The following is a 27,032-nucleotide window of genomic DNA, read 5'->3' on the forward strand; positions in this document are numbered from 1 at the left end:
TTAAAAACTTCCTAGAGTATAAAATGAGAATCTAGTGTATTTGCATAAATTGACCCAGATTTTAAAAGACAATAACATTTTGTTTTTAAATTGATACAATATCGTCATTAGTTGAAATTCCCTCAACACTTCCCTAATTCATCAGACATCAATACACCACACTGAACAGTTTCTCCCAACGCTGAAACTCATCTCTATCACATTGAAATGCCTCGCCACCTGCTTCTCATTCACAAATATTATCAGCAACTCACACTTTAGAAACACTTCAAATCGTTGGAAGGGGGGCTGAGTCAGTCACCCTTCCACTCTTCATCGGTGTCGAGGAGAATTATAGCCGATGGACATTTAAGTCCATCTTTAGCTGTGGATCTTCAAGAGCAAACATTAAAAACGGGATGAGATGTAAACTGATTTCCCCTTGTCTACCTGTATTGCGCCTGTAGATGTTACAGACCAACCCAATACGAACGGCCATTGCTGTTATGAATAGGCAATGAATGTGGCGATGTGACACACCATTCATACCAAACCTAAGGCAGAAGAGAATGATGAGAGAGAGAGAGAGAGAGTGATGAAGCAAAGATGTTGTTAATTACCTTGGTGGAACCGCAGCACCTCCAGAAATGAACTTCCAGAGGAGATCCAGGAGGCACGCATAAAGGTGTTCGAAGTGGGAAAAAGATTGCAAACCTAATCAGAAGATGCATATTAATGACATAGTTAAACACTAATCACTTTACCAGAAACATTTTACACAAAATATGCTTCAACAAGCTACGTTTTCTGACTCTTTTTAACATACCAGCTAAACATGTTTGGAGTTGCAGTTGCTGGTTCAATCCCAAGATGAACATCTTTATATAGTTTTGCATCGAAATACCCAGCAAATCCTGGAAAATCAATAAATAAAGACACCATTATCATCTGGTAGAAATTTACTATTATCAGAGCAAAAAATTGCATTAACTTCTTCAGCCAGCATTTTGATGATCCAAGCAAGATTTTGTCCAACAAAATCCTTTAAAAATACTGCAAGGCCAAGGTGATTATCAGAAGTAATTTCATATCCAATTACCACACAGGTCGAAGCAGTTTGGAAAAGTAATTCATGCTTTTCTTTGATCAGCTTTTACATAAAACAGTCTCCTCTAATTTTGGAAAGATGCTTGAGGCATTCAGCTACAAGACCATATCATTTACTGTTATTTCTAATATTAATAAATGAAAATTGCTTTTTCAGCAATTAACGGGAACTAGAGTTTAATGAAAGTTTGGGAAAACCATCGTGCAAGGCCTGAAATAAAACAGTATGACCTACCAAACAAAAGCATAAATCATACTTATGCAACATGACCAGCAGAGAAGCCAAATGCAGATCATTCTGCCACATTAGTCCCTACTCTTGTGGGAAACAAAAATAAATGTCTCTAAGCTGCACTAATGCAAATCGATATTGAAGAGTCTACTACCCACGTAAAGACAATTATAATTTTTCCCCAAAACAAGATCAGAACCAAACACACTGCTAAAGGACTCGAGCTAAATGCCATCGGAATCATCAGAAATTTAAAAAATATCATATAATCGGCAGTTTAGTTAGGAAGCAAATTCATAAAAAATACTTCAGGATTAAAAAGTACAGTCAACGATCACTTAATAAAAAAGATGAACATTTTCACACCAAAGCCACCATGATCACCCCTCAGTAGCAGACGTCTCAGTATTGCAAGACATATCAGGACCCTTGAAATTGCAATACACATCAGCCAATACATAACATGAATAGGACTGTAACATCCTGTTTCAGACTAAAAAATAATTGAAACAACAAAACAGTAAGACAACATATTAACCGATCGTATAGATACCTCATAAACCTGGATGGATGGATGGCTATGTTGGAAAATATCTCACCCAATTGAACCACAATGCTCTGATTCTAATAATTTTAGGAGTTGAAAATAACATTCTTTAATGATTCAAAGCTGAAAACTCAATTGGGTAAATAAATCGCTCAGTTGCACCAATCATCAAATTTTGCCGCCTATGGTCTTTCACATTGCTGGTTTTAGATTTCAAAGATCTGATGAGGCCTCCACATGTAATTGAACTCACTTCGCCTGGCTCACATGGAATTTTTATAAAAAAAAAAAGTGGCCTTAATTGTATCAACAAGTAATGCTTTAAGTCCTACCAGCCAAATATTGTTTGTAGATTGAGCACATGTCGTAAGTTATAATGTAATGTGTTTTCCAACTGATTTAATATAGAAAATGGAAAATAGTTTTGCATCTTTACCATGCACAATGGCAGATCCAGTATCAGGAGGTATTTCAAATCGCAATCTCTTATACCGCTGATTACTTTTCTTTACTGTGTAGTCCGGATGTTCAAACGTGAAAACCTATGCATAGAATCACAAAATAGAGTTTAAAAAATGGATACATGCACCCTAAAACAAAGGATTAAGATCAAACAAAAAGCACATTACAGCAAGTAAAAACTACTATGCATTTTGGAGAATTTTAGATTGTGTAGAAATAAAAATCATATTGCACCATTTCAAAAAAAAATAAAAAAAAATCATATTGTCAATACCCATAACCATATTCTTCACAAGGAACTTAACGTAAATTACAAGATAATAGAAAGATTTCCTTTTTTAAAAAGAATGAAAATTTTAAATTAATAACAGAAGCTCACAGGTTGTGTAGGGGCAAGCATTGCCACACTCTGAAGTTTGACAACGTAAGCAGTTTCAAAGTGTGCAACATCTTTATGTGCCTTTACCTGTTGCAATTGGTTACAATTTAGCTATGTGTCTTAGCAGGAAAGCTAAACAGCATACTCTAGAACAGAACTAAGGCTTACATCATTGTATAACTTTGATGCTGTTATTGGTTGAAGAAAGCTTGTATAACTGGGAAGAAAAAATGAGTAAAAATTTAGTCATGTAACATATATAAAAATTATAGTAAGATAGTTCCTAATAATATTTCAAATAATCGTGCATTAATAAAAAGGAAGAAAAGAAAAGTATTGTTCAAACAGGGAGATCTAGCATGGACTGGTTACATCAACAGGGTTAAATAGGACCTGGAGGCCTGACCAGGTTTTATAAACCTTAAGACCAGGACCATAAATAGAGAGTTAATCCAAAAATACATCAGTGCAGAAACATACGATGATGGAATAGAAATTCCGTCATGTTTCAAGAATCTCTGCGCTCCATCGAGGCACTCAGGAGAAAGCTCATTATCACCAAAAGATCCCAGTAGCTCGCTCACCTAGAGTTATGACCTGCACCATGTCAGCTGAAAGAGGAAAAAAAGAAAGCAAAGGAAATTGCATCCAGAAAGAGCAACAACGAGCTCCTGCAGATGCAGTAAGTTTCATGTATGTACTGCGATTAAATAACAATGCATATAAAATAAAGAATACAAACAGTCTTGTTCTTAAATATTCCAGAATGAAAGTTGTTTCCAATGTCAGAGCTAATTATTTGCCTATTAATCAAAAGAAAGATTTCAAGAATCTACTTACCAGAATGTCAGCCTTCTCAGGAGCATTCCAGCAACGCATATCACTGGAAACTATGGTAACCATGTTCTCCCATCCTTCTAGTTTAATCAGGCTCTGTTTTAAAGATGCCATAAAGACCTTGTTATATGGGAAAATGGATAGTTCAAGTAAAGTTTTTCAAAAAGAAAGTCCATGGAATGTGATAGATTTGATAGAATACATGGAGTGTCACAACTGCATTTGGATTTTTCTCCACCGCATAAACTTTCAGTTTTCTACCTGTTTCTTCAGCTGCCTGCATTATTTTATATAATGTTTATGTTTCAGTTTAAATTTGAAGAAATACAAACAAACAAACTTTGTTAGGAATTTGTTCTTAGTATTTTGATAGTAAAGCTCATAAACTGAATATTAACAGGATGAGTAAATGAACCTGTAATGAAACCCTTACAAGAGGCCCCCGCCCAGCTCCCACAACCATCAGCACCTTTAAATTACATGAAGCGAAGTCAATTTATATTGCCATATGTTATTGCAAGAACTCTTAGGGTAGAATCATGCTTTGGATCAAATTAAAATTATGAAGGAAAAAGTTAAAACTCAATACTTAATCTATCTACAACAATGACTAAAAACTCCCACATCTTCACTCACAGTGGTTACTGTTGATGCCTTCACATCAGGTACTCTATCAAGCAAAGCTTTGTGTACTGCCCTTTGATACTGCAAAGTTGAGGAAAATGTTGGAACCAGAACAAAGTTTTGAAAGTAAATGGGGACAAAGCTCAAAATAGAAGCATCAGAAATCTTTGGAGGAATAAATTAGTGCCAGCATATCCTTTCTGCAGAAATATGGAAAGACTATTTTTCAAGTGTACAATTTATAGAGAAATACAAAATAAACTAGTTATAAATCTAAAACTACATCAATATCCACAAGGTGCAAAGCAGAAATATGATAAGTAGAAAAATAGTGTCAAATTCATACTTTACCCATTTTCATAGTTAATTATGTAAAACAAGTATTGAACCAAAAAGGACCTGACCACTGGGAAAAGTAGCATATAGACAGGGTTCCCTATGACAGCCCCTATGAGAACCATTAATACAATAGGTAAAGGGGCTGTGAGTGGTTTCAATAACATAATGACCATAATCATTGCTAGAATGGATGTACATGATCTTTGCTGCAGTCAGAAAATAATAATTTTTTAATGAAAGAGTGATAATCAGAAAATAAAAATAAAAATTAATAGAAAAAGCTTTTTAGGGGAGTGGAAACTCCTCATTACCTTGACTAACTTATCTTACTTTCATATAATAATGATATATATAATTTGTGAAACTGAGCCAACTCAACAGTCATCTGGTTGAGTCGCATTGGAAGCTAAGTCGGAGTTGAGGACTTATGCATTCGCATGGGTTTGAAACAGTAAACCAAATCTAGTTACAATAAAAATAAAAATCATATCAATTAAAAAAAATCCATTCCATCTAGGGCTCTTTCAGTCATTTTACTGATTCTACTTTTTTATGAGCTAATTTCTCTTATGAGCATTTGTCCACATTGTCAGGTAGTACGACAACAATGTGGCAGTTGTAATTTGTTGATTTTCAACACTCCATGAATTAGGTCATAGAGAAAAAGAGAGACACATGTTGGAGAAAAAACAGAAGGAAGAAAGAGGTTATGGACTATCCTAACCCTCCCCCTGAAGCTAAATTTATGATGAATAAATTATAATATTATAATTATGCCCCTGAAACTTAAACTAATTACATCAATGTCATCTTTATGAGATGACTCTTTATTTACCATCATGCCACCACTGTGTGGGCCTTCCTTGGTCTGTGAGTTTGAGCCCATTGCCCACCTCTCTTGGATGTGTGGGTTTGAGCGCATCTTCTAACACACTTGTGCTTATGGGCCTTGGTTGTGTGGGTTTGGGCCCATCTTCCAACAATCCCACTCAAGTTGGGGGTGAGAGAACATCATAAACGCCCAACTTGCAACAAATGGTAGATAGGATCTTTCCGTATAAAATGACAGTCCACAATATCTTCCAAAACTCCCCCTCAAGCTAGTGGTCTCTTTGCTCTTTTCAAGAGACCCAACTGGCATAATAATGGTGAAAGAAAAAAATCACTCCTAGTTGTATGACAAAACTCCATACTCCAGTCAAATGGTCATAGTCAGAATTACTCTCCATTCAATCTCAAAGGAGAAAAAGTAGCCCAACTGTGGGACACAGAGTCTACCCACTCAAGGCAACTAAAAAAACCTCTTGGGTGAATCATAGACTTGACTCATGTTGGATGTTAGGCATATACCTATCCTCTATAGTTAGTGGGTCTTTAAGCATTGTTCAAAAGTGATAATAAGAGGGTAAAAGGGAATCACCGGAAGATAATATACTCGGGCTACCATGTGCTTTCTTATTCATCAAAATAACCAATGCTGATAATAGTCAGCAACCGAAAAATCCTTCAAATAATAATATCTCAGTCAGAGAGCACAATAGCAACGACTGAAATGGGTTGGGCCCAATAACATGTACCAAATAATGAAAGTCCTTAATAAGGAGACGTGAAATAATCCGCAGAGAGTCCATCCTTGAATAAGGAACCGAACAATAAGCTGCCAAAAAATTCAAGATAATACTCCAACCGAAGACAAGGCATCGAGTCAGACTGAGGCAAGCGACTGAGTCGAGTCATGGGAGGAAACAACAGAGCACTTGGGACCCAAACCCGTATACAGAGGCAATAAGCAAGTGGGCAGAGTCCGGTAGACCCAACCGAGTTGACCCGATCCGAGTTGGTCCGAGTTAACACGGCACAGTAACTCGAGCAATAAGCCAAGTAGTAATAATCGGAAAAGTAACTCCGCTCGTTGGTTTAACCCAAGCATTGCTTGACTCAGCAAATTTCTCAAAGTGACTCGACAGATTAAATGAAACAGAAACAAAGTCAGCGGCAGATTAGTTTTAGAAAATCCAGCAGTAACAATCCGAAAAAATTAACTTGACGGAAACAGCAGAGTCGTTGTCCTCCAGAAACAGCAACCAAGTTGGCGATGGAGACCTGCCAGAGGAGTTTCTGAAAAACAAAACAACAGTAATACCGTAAGCCAGGATGATATCTTTCGTGTTTGTCTCTCGGCAAATTCAAGGAAAGACAACATGAAATAATCCGATTAACAACGATGATATCCCAAAGCAGCAGCGAACGGAAGTTAAAAACAGGAAATAACAGTAGCAAGAACATGATCTGGCAAGAGAGATAACTGTGACAAATCTGAAGACCAATAACATTCCAAAAATAAACCAATTCGGCATAGAGAGGAGCACAATATCACCGGTCTGAGATTACCGTCCAGCTGGGTTATGAAGCAGCGAAAATTATGACAACAAGATGATTGAGCTGCATCAGCAATGTGGAAGACTTCCAGCAAATAGAGCAATACGAGATTAATGGGAGTTACCATTCCCCTACATAACTGCATCTCTAATAAAGTGGCAATCAACCTTTATGTGTTTCGTTCTACAATGGAATACAAGGTTACTGGCAATAAAAATGGCTGCCTGGTTATTACAATTCATAACCAAAGGGTCAGGAAACGTAAAACCAAACTCAAGAAGCACAAACTTAATCCACATAAGCTTACTAACTGTATGAGTCATTGCTCAATACTTGGCCTCTACACTGAACCTAGCCACAATTGTCTGTTTTTTACTTTTTCAACTTACCACGTTGCCTCCAACAAAACAACAGTAGCCTAACGTAGAATGTTTGTCCATCTGACACCCAGCATAATCGGCATCAGAATAACCAAGTACATCAACTTTCCCATTCTAAGTATGCAAGACATTTTCTAGGTGCACCATTCAAGTACTTCAAAAACCTCTCAGCAGTTTCTAAACGGACTTTTTAAGGATTCTCTATAAACTGAATCACAACTCCCACAGCAAATGAGATATCTGACCTGATAATTGTAGCATAGATCAGTTTACCTTGAGTATAGGACCCTGGGTGTCATGGAGATTACGATTAACTTCCATGGGGGTATCTATGGGTTTAGCACCTAATAAACCATACTCTTATAACATATCCAATATATATTTTCTCTGAGAAATAACAATACCTCACTTGGTACGAGTGACTTCAATGCCAAGGAAGTACTTGACAGAGCCCAAATCCTTTGTCTAAAAAAGTGTAGCCAGATATTATTTAACTTTTATAATACCATCAAGATCATCACCAGATAACACAATGTCATCTATATAGACAACCAAAACCACCATACAAGTCTTCCTTGGTTGGGTGGGCTTGAGCCCATCTTCTAACACACTTGGATGTGTGGGCATTCCTTAATCGTGTGGGCTTGGGCTAATCTTTCAACACTGAATAGAACAAATAGCTTACAAGTTTTAATTTTGAAGTAACCAATATTCCAGCACTGAATAGAACAAATCTTGTGAGTACTGATTTCATTACATAGTCATTCAGAAAGTTTTTTTTTTAGAAAATGGCATTATTTCAGTGATGAATAGAACAATTTTTTTTTGTTTTTTGAGGAATGAATAGAAAAAATCTTGCATGTAATGATTTCATCATAGTCATTCAAAAAGTTCTTTTTTTTTTAGTAGGATGAGATTTTATTAAATGCAAAAGCCAAGCAAAAAGATCTTTTTTAGCAAATGGCAAGGAAAGATTTCATTAAGAGAAATTTTCATGAAGATTTCATTGCACAATAGTGCAGAAATTAACATCTATACCCCTCGGAGGACAAGGTCATTCCAAGAACCAATATAATTACTCACTTGGCTATATTTCACGGTATCTTTTTCAAATGTCTCATAAGTTTGAGCCTCCAGATTATCCATGAGAGGCTGTAGTTGTATGACACATGTTAGTTGTCAAATCTAAACTGAAATTACTAAATTGAAAACCCATGAACTCAAAGTATTGGGTTTACCTGCAAGGGAGATTGTAGGAAGTCCCTGTATGCAAGCTTGGATAAGAGATGAAAATCAGGTGAAAAGACATAACACTACAATCCTAATTACTTGCTTATCAATACGAATTGAAAGAAGAGTACCTCAAAACGTTCTTGCTCAGAAAGTGGATCCATTCTTTGATACAAAAAAGCAACATAATCCAAGTAGCACCTTAATGAATGTCTAGGCATAACTATATACAAAGGCCAAAACCATAGTAAGCCATGCATAAGATGACATAGTAATACAGATCATGAACAGCTGAAGCTCAAAAAAAAGTGTCCATTTTGCACCATCAAAAGAAATTTCAATTTAATAAAGCCCACAATGATTTGGAAACCTGAAAAAACCAAATTCACTAGGTACAAACCAGAAAAGAATTACACACATAATCATATGAAATAGAATAAAATTATTTCAAGCTTACATAATGATGAATTCCATATCTCCTAGGCACACAATTGCCTCAGACAAGCATAAAGAAAATAACAGAACAGTTTTTTGTACCTTCATTTGGATCATCATCATGCTTTGTGAATGAGCTTCCTAGTGAGTCATTGTGCACCAACTTTCCAGAAATTACTATCTGTCAGAAAGAGGGACATCACACCGTGTAATATGCTCTATAAGCTTCAAAAAGATTATCTTCAATGAGAAATTCAACAAATATCTTAGTCAAGCTTTGGGCAGTAAACAACTAACTTTCACTGGAAGCCATTTATAGTCACTACCAAAGAAGCAAAAAAATTTACCCTAACAATTAATTTGGTCAACTCCAAAGCTAGCACCCCAAACAACACGACTTCTCATGTCGTTGGCCTCATCTCGAGCTGGCTTCATACGAAGAAGGATTTTGCCACTCTATCGGGGGTTTCCCTACGAGAAAATTGGAATTTGATAGCTCATATGTCTGGCTCCAGCAGAGCTCCGAGTATGGCTATCTGGGATTCTCCCCCTTGCGACTGCATAAAACTGAATTTTGATGGTAGTGCTATTGGATGTCCTGGGCCAAAAGGAGCAGGTGGTGTGTTCAGAGGTCACAATGGAGACCCTATTCTTTCTTATGCTGGTCCGGTGGGCATTGCCGATGTTAATACTGGTGAAGTTAGTGCTCTGCTGTTCGGCCTCCAAATCTTCAGGGATCGTCTCCATGGCAAGTTAATCATTGAAGGTGACTCGAAAAAGGTTATTAGTTGGTGTTCCAAAGACAGCCTCCCCCCTTGGCGCCACTGGCTGACATTGTATCTTCTACACATTGTAATTGGAATCCCATTCCTCGATCAGCCAACTCTTTGGCTGATAAATTGGCAAAATTCGGAACTTCCCAACAATCTCTCATTGTTTGGGAAAGCTTCCCTCCTTTGTAATATGCTCTCTTGAGATTTTGCCTTAATAAAAATCAGATTCATTTAAAAAAAAATAAAAAAAAAAATAATTTGGTCATAAAAATAAAGCAACTAAAGCTCACAAAAGAAATGACATCAACAAATAAGTTAAATTCATGAGAGTTTTACTGACTTCTTCTAAAAATTTACCCATAAGATAATGGCACATGACCACAATGCTTAGCTGGGTCAAAGACCCTTATCATTCTAGTCAAGCCTTTCTCCCAATAAAGGGCAATTGCACCTAACAACCTTCAGAACCCATTCCTTCATGCTTTAAGGATTATCTAGAAGTATCAAGAATAGCCAAAGAAAGGACTACTGATTGTATACTATCATTTAAGAGTATTTACAAGCAAAATAGAGAACGTCAAAAAATAGACTACAAAAACTATCAGAAGGAACAGATTAAACCAACCTGCACAGAATGATTGAAAAAGCCAGTCATTAGCTTTTGATGTTGTTTAGATAAACAAGGATATCCTCTTGCATTTGTTAGAAATGACTGTAACATCAGTGTTCAACCCATCAGAAATGATAAACATTTTCAGCATTTCCAAGCTCAATCAAAATAACTTTGAAACAGAAGCATGTAACTCTCCACACACTAACATCAGTGTGGATGATGGCTGCCCTAACAGGCTCCCCAAACCAACGACCAAGTGAAGTCAGAGATGGCAGAGAACTCCTGACAAATGAGTAATAGTAATCAGTCTCAACTTTGACAATAATATAAGAATAATTAAAAAAAGTAGCACTCAATAGGCCATCACCCAGAAACATGTCTGCCAATTAATGTTATCATCCCCCATGCATAATTAGAGCACAATAAAGTTTTTGGATCAACCTGATAGCACAGATAGATTATAAGTATGGTAGAAGTTAATAGGTTAACAAAGGGTAGTGTTGAAAAACAAGTATCAGAGGCATTTTGGTTATTTCACTTTACCCTTATTTATATTTCTTGACATAATATTATTTTGTATCTCCAATTATGTCTATGGTTCAAGTTTCATGTAAAATGAACATGTAGAATGAGAAGGAGATTAGGGTTTCACTTAAAGTAGAGGCATATTTGTAAATGTACTCAATAGTAGGGGTGGCATCGAGTCGAGCTGGGCTCGAACCTGTTTATGTTCAAGCTGGCTTGATTTAAATATTTCGAACTCGAGCTCGAGCCCAGCCCAGCCTCAACCTTAAAATTCTAATCGAACTTGAGCCGAGTAATTTTAACCGAGTTCGAGCTCGAACTCAAGCCAAATTCGAGCTCTAACCTACATTTAAAATTTTGCATAAAATACATGTCAAATCAATTATATGTAAAATTATGCATAAATTTTACTTAAAATTGGGTATGACCTTTACATAAAAGAGAAACATATCTTTAGTGTCTTCCCTCCAAAGACAGTAAAAAACCTACAGGCCTACCCAGTATTTACATTTTTGTACAGCTGCAACAATAAAGAATGTAACAAAAATTCAACACTTAACTTCCTAGATGCCAAACTAGAAGAAGAGAAGGCATTCAACTTCCTCCCCTTATGGCTTTGTAGTATAGGAATCCTGCAACCAGAATCTCCATCTCTAAAACTTCACAAGAGAATCTGTTCCGGCAGACTCAAAAACTAAAACAGATCTGAAGATATCCTAAAAAATAAAAAAATCATACTGCCCACGAGAATCGTAATCCATCAGTTGATGCCTTTCCCATAGTCTTCAAACTGCATATCACTCAAGCAATGGTTGTTTGAGAATCCAAAAAGTCTAAAACATAAAAAGCAATCTTCGGCTTAAAGCCAAGGGCGAGCATCAACAATAAATTTCACGAAAACCCAAATCCCAGAAATGGGAAAAGAGGAATTGCAAAATCGCCTGTCAAACATAAGCCTCCGGAAAATGAAACACGTGTTCTTAAGAAAACCTCCCGAACAAAAATTAAACAAAATAACTAATAACTTCCCATCCCATCCCCACTACAAACTCAATAACTCCCCATCCCATCCACTGAACTAAAAACTCAATAACTCCCCGTCACATCAAAATAAAAGAGAAAACAAAGGCACCAACACGAGTACTAAAGTATAGCTCAAAAACATCACATACAACTTGTAGAAAATTCCAAAATTTCTCCTGAGCAATCGATGCCGCCCCTCAGCCCATCTTCCTCAAAGCACCATTCTCTCGCTGCTACAGTTTTTTCACCGATGCCTGGTAGCTTCTTGATGGAATCGCATAGCTTGAGCGTCTGGGAGCACATACGAACCGTGACCCGAGAGGCAAAGTCGAAGAAGCGAATTCGTATTCTCCATTGCTCCTACTTTTCAGAAAAAAATCAAAACCTTGTTTCACCACAAAATGTAAACCTCTCATGGCGGTCGAATCATGACAACCGAAATCAGGAACTCAGGATAGGATTATGGAGAATAAAGAGGGTTTTCCCCCTTACGCCTCTATCGCCAGTTGCTGACTCGAGACTTTCGCACTATCCTGGCACAAAGGTTTTTCAATTTTCACTCTCCATCTCCTCATCTGTGACTCCTCCCGACTCCAACTCCTTACCGTATGTTTAAGTAAACAAGCCGGTTCGCGAGCTCGCGAACCAAACCGAGTCGGAAATCCGATCTCAAATTCAATTCGAGATCGGGTTTATTCAAATTGAACTGAGACGAAACAAAGCCCAGCTCGAGCTACTCGCAAACCGGCTTGGTTCAATGCCACCCCTACTCAATAGCATTACCAAGGAGAAAGCCCATAGGCCCACACAAGTGATGGCATGATAGTAAATAAAGAGTCATCTCATAAAGATGACATTGATATAATTAGTTTATGATTTATGTCTCTTATTCACTCTTACTAGGGTGAAGAGTATTCTTGTAATATCAGTACTTTTGATATCTTTCCATACAACTTAAAAGGGGAGGGTTTGGATAAGTCCATTACCCTATTCTTCCTCCTCTTTTCTCCAAATTCGTCACTCTTCCTCTCGTCCTCTTAAAACCTTCTGTCCACAACTCTTTTTCTTCTCACCCCTTAATCCTTTTCTACTATGATTATACATCATGGAATCCTAAGTTTCAACATGGTATCAGAGCAGAGAAAGATCCAAGATGGTTTACCTAAGGTAGCATTTATTTAGTTTAAACCAATGTTATAAAAACCAATAAGTCATCGACTTGATGAGGTGACTGGGTATGGTTCAACCAAGTTTGACTACAAGTTGAACCGAGGGTTCTATTAGGGCTACAAAACAAGTATGACAAGGAGAAAAGTAGAGGAGAGAGAAGGAAGAGAAGAGAAAGATGAGAGGATAACGAGAAACAAAGAGAGGAATTGGAAAGAAAAACAGAGAGAACGAAAGGAAGAAAAGGAATGAAGAATGAGGAGAAGGAGAAGATGAAGGCGAAAGAATAATGAGGAGAATAATAGAGAGGGGGAAGAGAGGAAGAAGAAGAAAAAAGGCATCGTTGCAGCATGAAAAAGGAGGAGAAGACACAGTTGTCCCCTTGATTATCACGCGGCATTTAAAATTTAAACAACTTTCTAAAACATAACGGTAGTTTACTAAATACATAAGAAAACAAGCTGGCTCGCCAGCTGACAAGCAGAACTAGGAAAAACTTTGGCTTGGCTAGTTAAAGATAAGAATCCTGACTCCCAGCTCAAGCTTGGTTGAAGCCAAGGAAAACTAATCCGAACCGAGACAAGCTTAAGCTGCTCGCTAGAAGGCTAAGCAAGATGCTGCCCCTACAGATAAGGGAAGGGGGTATCGTGACCAGCAGTGTGTCCCTTCGTGCGTGAGGAGCAATTCTCCCTCACCCGATCCAACAAATCAGCCTGGATGGGTTTTTTTTTTTCTTTTTCTGGATTCTATAGCTGCATGACCCGGACAAGGGCCCAGGTCTGGTTTAAACTGAGATGTATTTCTGTACTTTTAACTGAAGTCAAGTGCTGATAAACAAGAAAGTGGGATTGGTCGGCAGCACTGTACAATCTCTAGTCATCTCCCTCTCTTTAATGGTTTGTTACCTATTTAACAGGTACATTTTCTTTACATTGATTGCATGCCCAATCCCCCCCCCCCCCTGGTGGGGCAACTGAGCCAAATGCCCAATCTACGATTTTACATGTTAAATAAGCATTATTTTCATGTCCATGTTTAGGTGACCGTATGTCTAAATCTTCACCAAATGATACGGTAATATGATGACCTAACCTGAAACAAACAATAACTAATCTCAATTCAAATAATTCAAGGTGTTCTTTCATTACAAAATAATCCCAAAAGCAATAAAATGAATAGAAACATAAAGCATTATAGTACTCACAATACATCAAGGGCCACTGCCAACTGACTTGGATGTTCACATAGCAGACGAAATGAATTCCACCATTCCCATGTATCAACTGTATGCCCTCCACCCTATAGGGTCAAGAATGTACATTGAGATAGGCAAGCCAGTTTTATGTCAGTTGTACTGGGAATGCGATAAATATAGGCAAATAATGGTAGGCTTTCTAAGAAATTGAAAATCTCACTTACAGAATCATCATCCATGAGCTTCGACTTCTTCAATGGGATCCTAAGCCACAACTTTTACATCAAGTAGATGATAAGCATAAGAAGTGAAAACCAGACAACACATAAGCAATCCATTTCAATAAGAACCACATGAAACTCACCTGCATATTGTTTAGGCCTTGCAAAATCTGATTCACACATCTTGCATAGTTACCACAAGATGGTCCTCGAGGAGAAGGAAGAAGACATGCCTATCATAGCCATATAAAAAACAAATAAGTGCTCAGGCAAGTCTTAGCATAACTGCACCTTGCCAATGCAGAAAATACTAATGGAGAGAGAGCACTAAAAAAAATTAGTTAAAAAGTTACAAAATATAGAAACTGTGAAAGTAAATGACTACTCCTACAAACAATAGAGAAAAATAGAAAGAAAAATACATAATATGACATGCCTACATGCCTTCTCTTAAAAAAACATTCAGAAGCTAAGTAAAACTGTAAAATGAGACACAGTTTGAAGGTTTTTGCTGAACAAGTCAATAGAGTTTAAGAAATAATATTCGGTATAACCAAAATCATTAGCAGCATCAAGAATTAGAAACCAACCTGCAAGGAAAGATGAGACGCCCATGCTATTTCTTGTTTCAAAGCAATTTCAGAATTCATTCGAACATTTTCATCCTCTGAATCCAAGTCAATCCATGTGCTAATTTTTCCTGGATAAATGATCAAATTCCATTTAGAAGGCAATCACCAATACCTTACCTGAGTAAAAACTTGTTAAAACCTGCATATTCTAAATTCAAGAATTACTAGTAGTAACAATTATGACAAATTTAGTCACCTATTTCATCAAATTAAATCATGGATTCAAAATCATTATAACAATTTGTTTAAAGTTGGGTCCAAATCCAACTCAAAATGACTACAAGATGTTAGAAGGCATCTTCCCAGGTACTATTGTGGGACTATTGTTAACACTCTTTCACATGTAAATCCTCTTTATGAATCGATACGGGACTATTTCTAACACTCACCCTTACATGTGTCTCCTCTTTATGACTCCTACAAATGATCAATTATGAGAGGAGGCCCTTGAATAGATACCTACTCTAACCCAGTGTTAGTTGGGTCCATGTCTACCTCAAATGACTAGCCGAAGTTAAAAGGTCCCTAGGTAAAAAACACAAGATCTTCCCATTCCCAGATCCATGTGGAACTATTCTTAAAACAATTAAAACTTTTTTAATAAAATTAATAAAATTATTTTAGAAAGTAGATTACGAGGTAGGGTAAGGAAGATTAATTGGCCACATAATAGCTAAAAGTGAGCCCAATGTTAAGATATACTTAAATCCATTCAGTTTTGTTGAATTTATGCAAAAGAAAAATAACTCATTGACTTGATTATAACCGAATACAATGAGCCTCTATTTATAATAGAAGAAACAAATAGAATCAAATTACAATTAAATTACTCATGTCCCAGTCACTCCCAAGGTCAAACGCTTAAAGATAAGTCTTAGAGTAATTAAACAACTAAATAATAATAGAAAACTACATAACTAAAACTCTTCTAACTGAAATACTTCTCTGAGACCTCCTCTCATGATACTCCTATAAGCTTCTGCCATGTCAATTATTGCTCTGTAAGATTTCTTTCAATGGGAGTTATGTAAAACTCTTCCATATCTGTTCTTCAACACCCCCCCTCGAACTGGAGTTTATAACTTCAGCTTATGAGGAAAAATAGTTTTGGTCTTCAATCTTCTTTTGCTGAAAAAATTCTTTATATATGAAAAATCTTCATATTTAGTTCTCCTGCTTACTTGATTATTCTGGTCACATAAAATACAATACCTCTTTCTTTATATCTCTTTTTTTACTTCTCCCCCTCAAACTGGGGATAAAAAAGAACACAAAAACCTAGCTTAGACAACACAAATATGAGAAGAAAATCACTCCTAGCTATGCCACAAAACTTCATACACCAGTCCAAATGATCATAGTCTAGAAAAAAACTCCGCTCAATTTCAAAGGCGGATAAAAAAACCTAATTTTAGGCATAAAAAAGGCTACTTACTTTTCAAGGTAGCTCAAACAAAAATACCTATTGGGTGAAGAATAAAATACTCCTCAATCTGGATGTTAGGCGTATTCTTATACTTTATAGGTAGTGGGTCTAGACTTTGTTCCGAAGTGATGAAAATTTGATAAATTGATGAAATACTAGAGGAACACAAAATTAAAACAGAAGGAGATGATGATGCAACACTCTACAACAAAACCGACTCTAGAAACTTTGGATAGAAGGAGGCAACAGTGCAACACTGTACTTTAAAATGAGTATCTAAATAAAACAATAAGGACTTGCTTATCAAATCAATAATGAGTGTGACCATTTAAAAAAAAAAAAAAAAAAGTCAGGGAAGATTGTAATGGTAAAACTGTAAAAAATAATAAGTTTGACCAAATATGACCTCAAAGAAATTGTTGGGGGTGAGCATAATTTTTTGAGATGACGTTGCAGAAGGTACACAACCAATGTAAACAAACAAGCCCACATCAGAGAGGAGATCTTGAGCCAAATCGCCTCGTGTGATCCTCCCTCAAAACCAAATTGATAGATGCCAACATGGAGTGCTTAAGTTTGACCAAAACTCTTTGATTAGAAGGGAAACATGTTTAAAAAACTAGGATTATGAGAAAAAAAACTTGATTCAAATCAATGCATGGAGAAGTAATAGGAGAAAAAATAGGAAAAATGAGAGATTTTCGGTAGAACTGGCCTTTTTTTTAGAAAATGATAATTTTATTGCAAGGAAAAAGAGAACAAAACAACCACTAAGGGAGCCCACCCCTTTACAATAAGAGATTACAGGGAGGCTCCTAATTTAGCACAAGAGTTAGCAATAGAGTTTGTTGATCTAGTAACATGAAACCAACAACATAAAATGGAAGAAACAATATAAAAAATATTTAAAATTTCAGAGGTTCCAAAAACACTATAGCAGCAAGGATCTGCTAGCTCCCTTCATTACATGCAAATTAGACTTCCAATACTCATCACTGATGGTTACTTGACCCCGTGAAAATGGGAAACTAAACTCTTGCATAGTTACAGCAATACTCTAGACAAGTTGCAAAACATGCAAATGTAAAATCAAAGAAATTACACACTTTCACCATCGCTTTCCATTAGTTTACTTAAATTAAGACATTAATTAGGAAAAAATATGCACTTGATAAGTAGACCCAGTACTTGATACCTAAATATTGTTGTGTGAATTAGACATTATAGCCTCCATACAGAAGCCTTTTCCCCTAATAAAAGAAAAACTTTCATTTCCTCTTTGTGTTCACTAGGAAAAAGGGTGTAGCATTTTTTTGAATAGTAAAGACTTCAATAACAAAGGAGAACAAATACAAAAGAGGGGGAAGAAAACCCCAAGAGAGAAAGGGAACAACTAACAACTTCTTCCTTACTAAATATGGAAACTTTTAATGTAGTGGTTCAAATAAACTCAAGTTAGCAAATAAAAGAGCAGAGATGAAAGCTTCATGTAGGTAACCAGATGTGAAAGGTTCTCATTCATTATCAAGAAAACACAAGTCAATAATATATGGTTATATACTAATAAAATTCTGGAGGAAGGAGTTGAATAGAGAGAAGGAGCGGCATAAGGCGTCTGGTGAAAGTGGATGGTAGTGAACAAGCTAACAATGACCAGAGTTCGCATGGAGAGACTGAGTGAGGACAAGTAGGAGTTCCATCAGAGGGATACCGAGCAATGCCAAAGGAAATGAAACACTCCTTCGCCATGGAAGGGCAAATATGATATTAGATACATAACATTGCCATGGGGGAAAACTTAGCAGCAACAGTAGCAATGAAAAGCTAAGAACACGGACCTTATGTCCGAATCCGGTAAATGCATTGGGCAACCTGTTGGAGGTTATCAAAAGAGTTAGCAAAGATGAAATACATGGCAAGGCAGTGCTGACGAGTAGTAAGAAATGAGAATCAAGAAATGCTAACTTGAGAAGAAATTAACCTATAAGATTGTACAGCTTAGGGGCACAACCGTTATAAGGATTGTAAACATACCAAAGGATATGAAGTCAAGAGCTGGGTGGCGATGGATCTTAGAGAAGCTGGCAATTTGCCATCAAAAACTAAATAGCACAGTTGAAAAGACAGGCCACACTCCAAACATGACGAACACTTCAACATAGATTCCTATGATGTGGAAGCACAAAGCAATTCAAATATCTATTGATTCGATGGAACTAGGTCTTCAAAACCAAAAAGAATGAAGGACTTGGGCTTAAGCACATCAAACAAATGAATTTAGCATTACTAGCACAACGGTTATGAAGGTATGCCTCAAAGCAAGGCTCATTATGGAGGAAAATGATGAGAATCAAATATGAGTTTGATCAAAATGATTGGCAGTCGGTTAACAACCCGTCTCACAGAATCTCTTGCATTTGGAAGGTAATCCTAAAGGAAAAAGCAAAATTCCAGTAGCATTTCAGGCTCTATGCAAGAGGAGGAAGCTTGTGATAGACCCCAAATTAGGCTACTTACTTTAGACGGAGTAAACAGAAGAATAATTAGAGGGTGATTAATGGATCAAGGGTATTTTGGGAATTTTACAATGTTAAGTGGTTTCAGGAGGGAATTTAAAGAGGGAGCCGAGGGAGAGGAAGGGGTGCGTCGTTTTGTCTTCAGAGCATGGCTCAGGGAGAGTACTGGTCTCTCGAATACCAGTGGTTATCGGCAACTATTTCTGGCGAGTTCTACAACGATTTCGACAGAGGAGTTTCTGTATTTTGTCTCTATTATCATTGTGCTGAGTGGTTACGGCTATCGGGGGTTCAATAGCACTATCGAGGATTCATCGTCGACTCGAAGAGGTTCATTTGTCTCAATTTCCGTAGTAAAGGTTCGTCGATTATTTCTCTTTAGCTCAAAAATCTTTATACTGGTTATCGGGGTGTATCATTTGGTATCAAAGCATTGGCTGGGTTCGCATCTAGAGTTCAGCAGTGAAAAGGAGTTTCTGTTTTTCGATTTCGGTTGCATTCAAGACATTGGCTTACTGAATCGAAAGTATATCAAAGGTTTCGGTGCGTCGTCTGCTTGAAGGTGGGTTCTGTTACGATTTCAGCAGTAAGGATATCGGAAGCGTCATCTGCCGGGAGTCGAGGGTGAGTTTCGACTTCAACAATTGGTAGAGAAGAAGAAGAGTAAAAATAAATAAAAAATCCTCATGGCTACTACTAGAATGGAGTCGAGGGTGGATTCGGTGGAAGGAATCGTTAGCGCAATAAGTGAGGAGGTTAGCTCGATGAAGGAAGAGGTCTGGAAGATTTTGGCCATGGAACAAGGGTTGACGGCGCTGATAGGGCGTGTTGAGCAACTCTTGTGTACCCAAGAGGAGTTCAACAGAAATCTGAATGCGCAGAGTAGGACAACGACGGCGAGACAGGGGCTGGACTCGGCAGTGGGCGATAACTCGATCCAGAGAGGTATCGGACATGGAAGTGACGGTGGCGAGGTTGATCGGAATAGGCAGAACCGATATGAAGTGCGGTCCAGAAAATTAGAGTTGCCAATTTTTTAGGGAGAAGACCCAGATGACTGGATTTACATAGTTGAACGCTATTTCTCGCTTAACCGGGTATCTCACGGTGAAAAACTGGAAGTCGTCGTAGTATGTCTGAAAGGGGAGGCATTAAAATGGTTCAAGTATGAAAATAATAGGAAGGAGATCATGCACTAGGAAGAATTTCAGTCCTTATTGCTCAAACGGTTCCGAAGACGGCTCTCCTTATGAGAAATTTTTGGCGTTGAAGCAGGAGACCACCGTGAGAGATTACAGAAGGCGGTTTGAGGATTTGGCTTCCACATTGGAAGAGTTTCCAGAAAAGGTGTTGGAGTCCAACTTTGTTAATGGGCTTAAACTCGAAATTCAGGCCGAGGTGAGGGTGTTGGAGCCAAATGGGTTGGGAAGGACCATGGAGTTGGCCCAAAAGTTGGCAGAAAAAAATAAAGTTATCAAGCAGACTCGGTTTGGGCTGGGTACTCCAAACCCAGAGGGGACCATAGTTGGGAGTAATGGGAGCACTACGGCCAGGGCAGAAACGCTGAAACATGGGATGGAGAAGAGGACGCCATTCAGGAAACTCACGGAAGCCCAAATCCAATCCCGGAGAGAGCTGGGTTTGTGCTACCGTTGTGATGAAAAATTCTCAGCTGGGCATAGATGTAAAAACAAGGACCTACAAGTGCTGATTTTACAGGAACTGGAACAAGAAGTTATGGAGGATAGCGACATCGGCAAGTGTAAACAGCAAGAGGAAGAGGTTAGAGCGGCTGCTTAAATAGTGGAGGTGTCGTTGAATTCAGTAGTTGGATTAACACTTCCGAAGACTCAAGATTGCGGGAAGCATCGGAGAACAGCCAGTCGTCGTACTTATTGATGGAGGAGCAACTCATAATTTTATTTCCACCACAATGGTCACGAAACTGCACTTGCCTTTATCTCCAACAACCAAGTATGGCGTTCAATTGGGTACAGGTGCGTCACTGCCCCGGGAAGGAATTTGTAAGGGGTTCGATTAACTCTTCAAGGAATAGAGATTGTGGACGATTTTTTGCCTTTGGAATTGGGAAGCACCGATGTGATTTTAGGTGTATAGTGGTTGACCTTAGGCGGAACATATATGAATTGGAAAACACATGTTATGAAGTTTAGATCGGGTAATGAGACGATAATGAGACGATGGTGTTACAAGGAGATCCCTCATTGCACAAAACTTTGGTTTCACTCAAAGCGATGATGCAAACTATCAAGACTGAGGGTCATGGGATTCTTGTGGAGTTGGGCAGTACCACAGTGGCAAAGTCACAACCTGCTGCCATTCTGAATATACGACGAGTGGAAGAAAAAAAATGAATGGGCCGCAACAGTTGGAGGTTTTGGTGCTATGGAAGACCTACCAGAGTTTGAAGCCACTTAGGAGGATTTCGAGGCAATGAGGCTCCAGTTTCCTGTTTTTCAGCTTGAGGACAAGGTGAAAGTTTGGGCAGGGGGTAATGATTGACCCCAAATTAGGCTACTTACTTTAGATGGAGTAAACAGAAGAATAATTAGAAGGTGATTAATGGGTCAGGGGCATTTTGGGAATTTGACAATGTTAAGTGGTTTCGGGAGGGAATTTAGAGAGGGAGCTAAGGGAGAGGAAGGGGCGCGTCGTTTTGTCTTCAGAGTGTGGCTCAGGGAGAGTACTGGTCTCTCGAATACCAGTGGTTATCGGCGACTATTTCCGGCGAGTTCTACAGTGATTTCGACAGAGGAGTTTCTGTATTTTGTCTCTATTATCATTGTGTCGAGTGATTACGGCTATCGGGGTTCAATAGCACTATCGAGGATTCATCGTCGACTCGAGGAGGTTCATTTGTCTCGATTTCCGTAGTAAAGGTTCGTCGATTATTTCTCTTTAGCTAAAAAATATTTATACTAGTTATCGGGGTGTATCAGTGTGTTACCTTTTGGCTAGACCACTGGATTGGAGAAAGGCTAATAAAACAAGATTTCCAAGGCTTTATACATTAGCAAGTAACCCACAAAGCACGGTACAAGAAGCAAAACCAAAGGAGGGAGAAATTGGTTGGAACCTCATCCTACGAAGAAACCTATATAACGACAAAGTGCGAACATAATTAGCCTCCTTAAGATGTCGACACCAGTATACCTTCAAATAGGTAAAGTGATGAACCAATTAGGAATCCCTACCCCTTAGGATCTTCTTGGTTGTTGTTGATTTCTAGGGCCAACACATAAACACAAGAGATCTCAAGGGAAGGAGAAAAGAGAGTAATTCTAACTCTTGGGAGAGGGGAGAGAGGAGAGAAGAAACCAAGGGAGAGAAAGAAGAGGAAAAGAGAGAAAAGGATAAAGACAAATTTGAGCTAAGAGGAAGAGGCTTGAATGATAGACCCCATGCCTTGAGGTTGTATTTATAATTGTGGGAATGTGTTTACAATGACTAAAATGCCCTTAGGGCTACATGATTTAAAAGGAAAAGGATATAGGAGGACATACACAAACTAACATAATTACAATTTTACACCATCTCTAAGGAAGTTCTCCTTATTTACTAGCCATGACACCCCTACACATGTGGGTGTCTTTTAACAGTTGCATCATATTATAGTCTAAAAAAACCAGCCACCACCTCTTGATACATCAAAGAGTACTAACCTAGCATGGGAGCTAATTGCACCAAACAGGGTACTGCAATTCCTGTGGGCAACAGCACGTGATAAAATTGTCACCTGTGAAGAATTATCACAAGGCACCCAGCCAATCATCAACAACTTATGTAAGCTGTGTGGAACCTTGGAAAAAAATGTCAGCCACCTCTTACTCCATCATACGTTTAGCACTGAAGTATGGGGGGCCACATGTCTAAGTTTAATGTCCAAATATGCAAGCCCAGGTCCTACACAGACTTCCTACAGCGAACACACTCTTGGCCATTACCAAAATATGGAAAGGCAGTATTGAAGGCTGCAATAGCCGCAGTCCCTATGGCACCTGTCACTGGCAAGAAACAGCAGAACATTCAAAGGCAAGTCCTCCTGCATTGGTGGGGTCATTGAAAAAGTAATCCACGCCTCCCTACAATGGGCTAGCAGCATTCATGGCAAGACACCTTTCCAAAGCTCATTTATCAAAAAATACTGGCATAAAGTCATACACTTCAGCAATTGAAAACCTCACACTTGGAGCGTTATTGAAAAAGTTATATTAATGGCATTGTTGCCCTTTTTCATATAAGAAATAGGACAAGGGGAGGGTCTCAGGAAATTTGAACATCGGCGCATTCTTAAAAAAAATAAAAGAAATATTTTGCATTTTATAGGGATGAGAGAGTAGTTTAACTAACAATACACTACATGGCAAAAACTGAAAGAATGACAATAACATGGAGTTTATTTCCACAACACCATGTTTTAATTTATTCTATTTTTTCCACTCTAGCATAATCTCAACAACTATATCATCCTAGAAAGCTTAAAACATATAGAACACAACAGCAAGGACATTCATTCAGCATATAATTGCAATGAAGAAACAGCTACAGATCCACATACCTACAACATGACTACTCCACTGTGAGGGACATAAAACTAAATCTGATGCTACAACCGGGAGGACACTAGATCCATCTGCTTCATCCCTGGCTAAGCTAGGCCTATAATTGGGGTCAACCTGCATCATCAAGTATAACAGCAATATTAAATGTACTGGAAAGGTATTTTGGCCATTTTACAATATTCCGATTGTATCTAGAAGAGTGTCATTAGTTTCAGGAAGTTTAGAAATGTTGTATGGACCTATTTTCATAATTTTTGGACTTGTATGTATGGAGATATAAGGTATACACGTAAGAGGGGTAGAGGAGTCTTTTCCTCTACAACTCACTTAGTTAATTGTTGAAGAGCAGGTGTTGAAGAGTTATATGGAAGAAATCTCACAGAACCAGAATTAATACGGTAGAGTCTCAATTACAGGTGTTTTAGTAATGTTAGTCTTTTATTTATGTGTAGTTGTTCTAAGACTTATCTTTTAGTGTTTAACATTGAGTGTGCTGGGACAAGGGTAATTCAATTGTAATTGGATTCTACTTGTTTCCTCTATTATAAAGAGAGGTTTATTATACTCAAATTACAACAAGTTAGTGAAGTATTTTTCTTTTAAAAAAATCCAACATGGTCCCAGAACGCATTTTGTGAGTTGACTCAACCAACCCACAAAAATGTTTGATCTTTTTTCTGATTTATCATCTCTAGTAGTTTAAATTCGTATTCAACCTTTATCTTCCTTTATTATCCCAATCATTGTATCTTTGGCGTTCACACTGAAGTTTTCATATTGCAAATTATATAAAGATGAAAAGATCTCGAGTCTATTTTCCAACACAAAAAGAATTTTGGCAATCAGAGTTTTCTACAAAGAAAAATCGATATTTGAAGCAACAAATGTCAGACCACAAGAGAGTTTCGAGCAAAAAAATTTAATTTTTTTCCATTTTGGAAATTGAGAACAATTTTTTTTAGACTTGACCGTTTTGACTAGTATATGAAGTTTTTGTAATTTGACTAGAAGTGAGTTTTTTCGACTAGAAGTGAGTTTTTTCTTCTCCCAAATTTATTTTGTGCAAGTTGGGCCTCTTGAAAAAGAAAGAGTATAGGCCTACAAGAAAGTACAAGAAAGAGGTATTTGTGGTATTTGATATAGCCTACAATGCAGAATTCACATGTTGTGGTATAAAACTTTTATATGACCAGAATATTCATGTCAGAGGCAGAACAAGATGAAAAAAAATTCAGCCAAAAAAAATCGAAGACCAAAATTTTTTTCTTTGCAGGCTGAAGTTAGCATATATGAAAGAATCTCACATAATCCACACACACGCACAAAAAAAAAAGTCTGCCGCAAGGAGAAAAAATATGATGGAATTTATTAAGAATCTCATGGGAGGAAATCTCATAAAAGAAGTCTTTCAATTTTATTAGTCCTCTGTATTAGTTGTTTAACTTAATTCTAATTTTTAGTTCTATTTTTGGGTATAACTGGGACATTGGTAGCTTAATTTAACCATGATTTTATGTATCTCTCAATTATAGATAGAGATTCTTGTACTCAGTTTACTCATAGTAATGAATTATTTTCTTCTCCTAAAATTCCAACAAAGACGATTAATAATAGAGATGATTTAAGCTTCTAGAATCAGTACATTCCACCATGCAAACGTTTGTCCCACCAAAGCCAACAACCTTTTTCCTAGGAAACCAACATAATCTATAACTTGACATGTCCGTAAACACCAAAATGGAGAAATCAAAACATTGCTCCAGAGTGGCCAATCCAGTTTAATTTAGGTGAGCTTACTGACCATTCACATAAAAACAGCCATAAAGCTGTGATGTGCCTGGCTAATTAGCCACCAAGTAAATCCACATAATAACATGAAGATCAGTATAGCCATGCAATTCTCGGGCTTCAAAAGGGGATAAAGCAACTTAAGATGCGCACAAGAAATTCAAGAATAGGTTCCTTGCAGTGACGGGAATATGCCGATAACAAGCTGAAATAACATATTAATGATGGTACCATTTATAACCATTAGTTTCAGAAATATTTAATTTCATTCTTCATAATTAATTTCAATGTAATTTCTCCAAAAAAATAGTTAATTTGGATGTAGGTGATTGCATTTTAGAGAAAATGCAAAAATATTTTCTCTACAAGATGAAACAACCAGACATTATAGGTGAAACTACTGACCATTCACTCAAAGTGACAGCCAATTGGCTGATGTGTGATTGGCTAATTGGCCACCAGATAAATATACGTTTTAAAATAAACTAACTTGCAAGAAACGGCAGAGATACCAAAACCCTTATGAATTCAGTCCACACAAACAGACTTATTTGTGAATGGAAAGAATGTGGAAGCAGTCTGAGATACAACAAGAATCGGATAGAAATAGAAGAATACATAAAACTAAAAATAAATGCAATGTTATAAAATGGATGACATGTTAGAAAATAATAACCACTCAACCATGACAAACGGAAACTCTGTATTAGGCTCTTAATACTTCGTTTGTTCACCAAAGTAAATATTCTCCAATTTGCAAGACGCAACTAACCCGGCCGTGACTTCTAAAATAAACAATGCTCTTAAAAGGGAACCACCTACTTTTAACAGCCTCTAAAAAAAGCATAGAAAACACACAGAGATGATACTGATTCAACTCACCAGCGGAGCCACAACTAAGTCGAAACCGCCAGAAAGATTGAAAGCCAACGCTTGGGGCATGTCATCATCAAAATCGGTCTCAACTCCACAGTAACGAGAGTCACTTTTATCACCCGACCTTTGTCCAAGAGGCATCTTCGAAACCAAAAACTTCAGAAAATTTATTGAGTAGTACTCAAAACTACCGGATAACAAAACGTAGTGACTTCCAGGAAGCAATCAACGAACAAAAAGGCTAACGCTTCCAATAGACAACATCCAAGGTCCTAAACCCTTCACAAAGAGGACCGCATTGTGGGTTGAAGTACACAAAAATGCTACTACGAAGCAGAAACTGTAAACGAATCAAACGCGCCGCCTCTCAGTCAAAACTGTAGCAACGATATTTGATAGCACAGTTGATGAGAAAAGGAGAGACAGAATTCCGCGATGGAAGATATAAAAGTGTCGGCGCCACACGTAGTGTGGTATAAGAAGAGCACCTGAAGGGTTTTGGTAGGGTTTTTCGTCCAACATGGTAGTCATTGGGGAGCTTTTAAATTAGAAATGTCTTCAACTAATGGAAAAAGAAAAGGAAAAAAGCTAGCGTGTTACGCTCAAGCATACAAGCAAAGCAACCATTTTTAACTATTAAAAAAATTAATATCCATTATTATTTTAATTTTAATTGCAATAAAAAAATTAAATTAAATTTTTTTCCTGTGTCTTAAACGAGTTAATATTTGTATAGACCGAACGAATTAATGGCTCTAAAGGGG

The 27,032-nt window shown here is 37.5% G+C and overlaps 1 protein-coding gene across 1 annotated transcript; it reads right to left on the reverse strand.

The window, feature by feature from the left end:
* Positions 1-47: 47 nt before the first annotated feature.
* On the reverse strand, positions 48-26,756 carry LOC137937883 (protein arginine N-methyltransferase 5-like). The gene is made up of 23 exons (XM_068783068.1): positions 26,275-26,756; positions 23,601-23,718; positions 15,038-15,147; positions 14,591-14,680; positions 14,451-14,501; positions 14,236-14,330; positions 10,523-10,598; positions 10,329-10,415; positions 9,033-9,111; positions 8,627-8,718; positions 8,504-8,539; positions 8,349-8,417; positions 4,180-4,248; positions 3,959-4,012; positions 3,746-3,820; positions 3,547-3,639; positions 3,187-3,290; positions 2,875-2,923; positions 2,707-2,793; positions 2,302-2,407; positions 806-893; positions 600-693; positions 48-533 (listed from the first exon to the last, which is right to left on the reverse strand). Exons 1-23 carry the CDS (start codon positions 26,407-26,409, stop codon positions 450-452), a joined length of 1,941 nt encoding a protein of 646 aa, XP_068639169.1. The 5' UTR covers positions 26,410-26,756; the 3' UTR covers positions 48-449.
* Positions 26,757-27,032: the final 276 nt, after the last annotated feature.

This window comes from Aristolochia californica, unplaced genomic scaffold (assembly GCF_029961685.1).
Source record: "Aristolochia californica isolate CCGP_79_NKW_82.1479 unplaced genomic scaffold, dmAriCali1.0.hap1 SCAF_7, whole genome shotgun sequence".
Lineage (NCBI taxonomy): Eukaryota > Viridiplantae > Streptophyta > Magnoliopsida > Piperales > Aristolochiaceae > Aristolochia > Aristolochia californica.

Excerpts from the sequence above, each read along its gene's own strand:
- LOC137937883 (XM_068783068.1), bottom strand. The coding sequence starts at position 26,409 with ATGCCTCTTGGACAAAGGTCGGGTGATAAAAGTGACTCTCGTTACTGT. Across the intron at positions 10,599-14,235 it reads GCAGTGGCCCTTGATGTATT|GAGTTCTCTGCCATCTCTGA; the intron begins GTGAGTACTATA and ends CTCATTTGTCAG. Across the intron at positions 9,112-10,328 it reads TTTTCAATCATTCTGTGCAG|ATAGTAATTTCTGGAAAGTT; the intron begins GTTGGTTTAATC and ends TCTTTCTGACAG.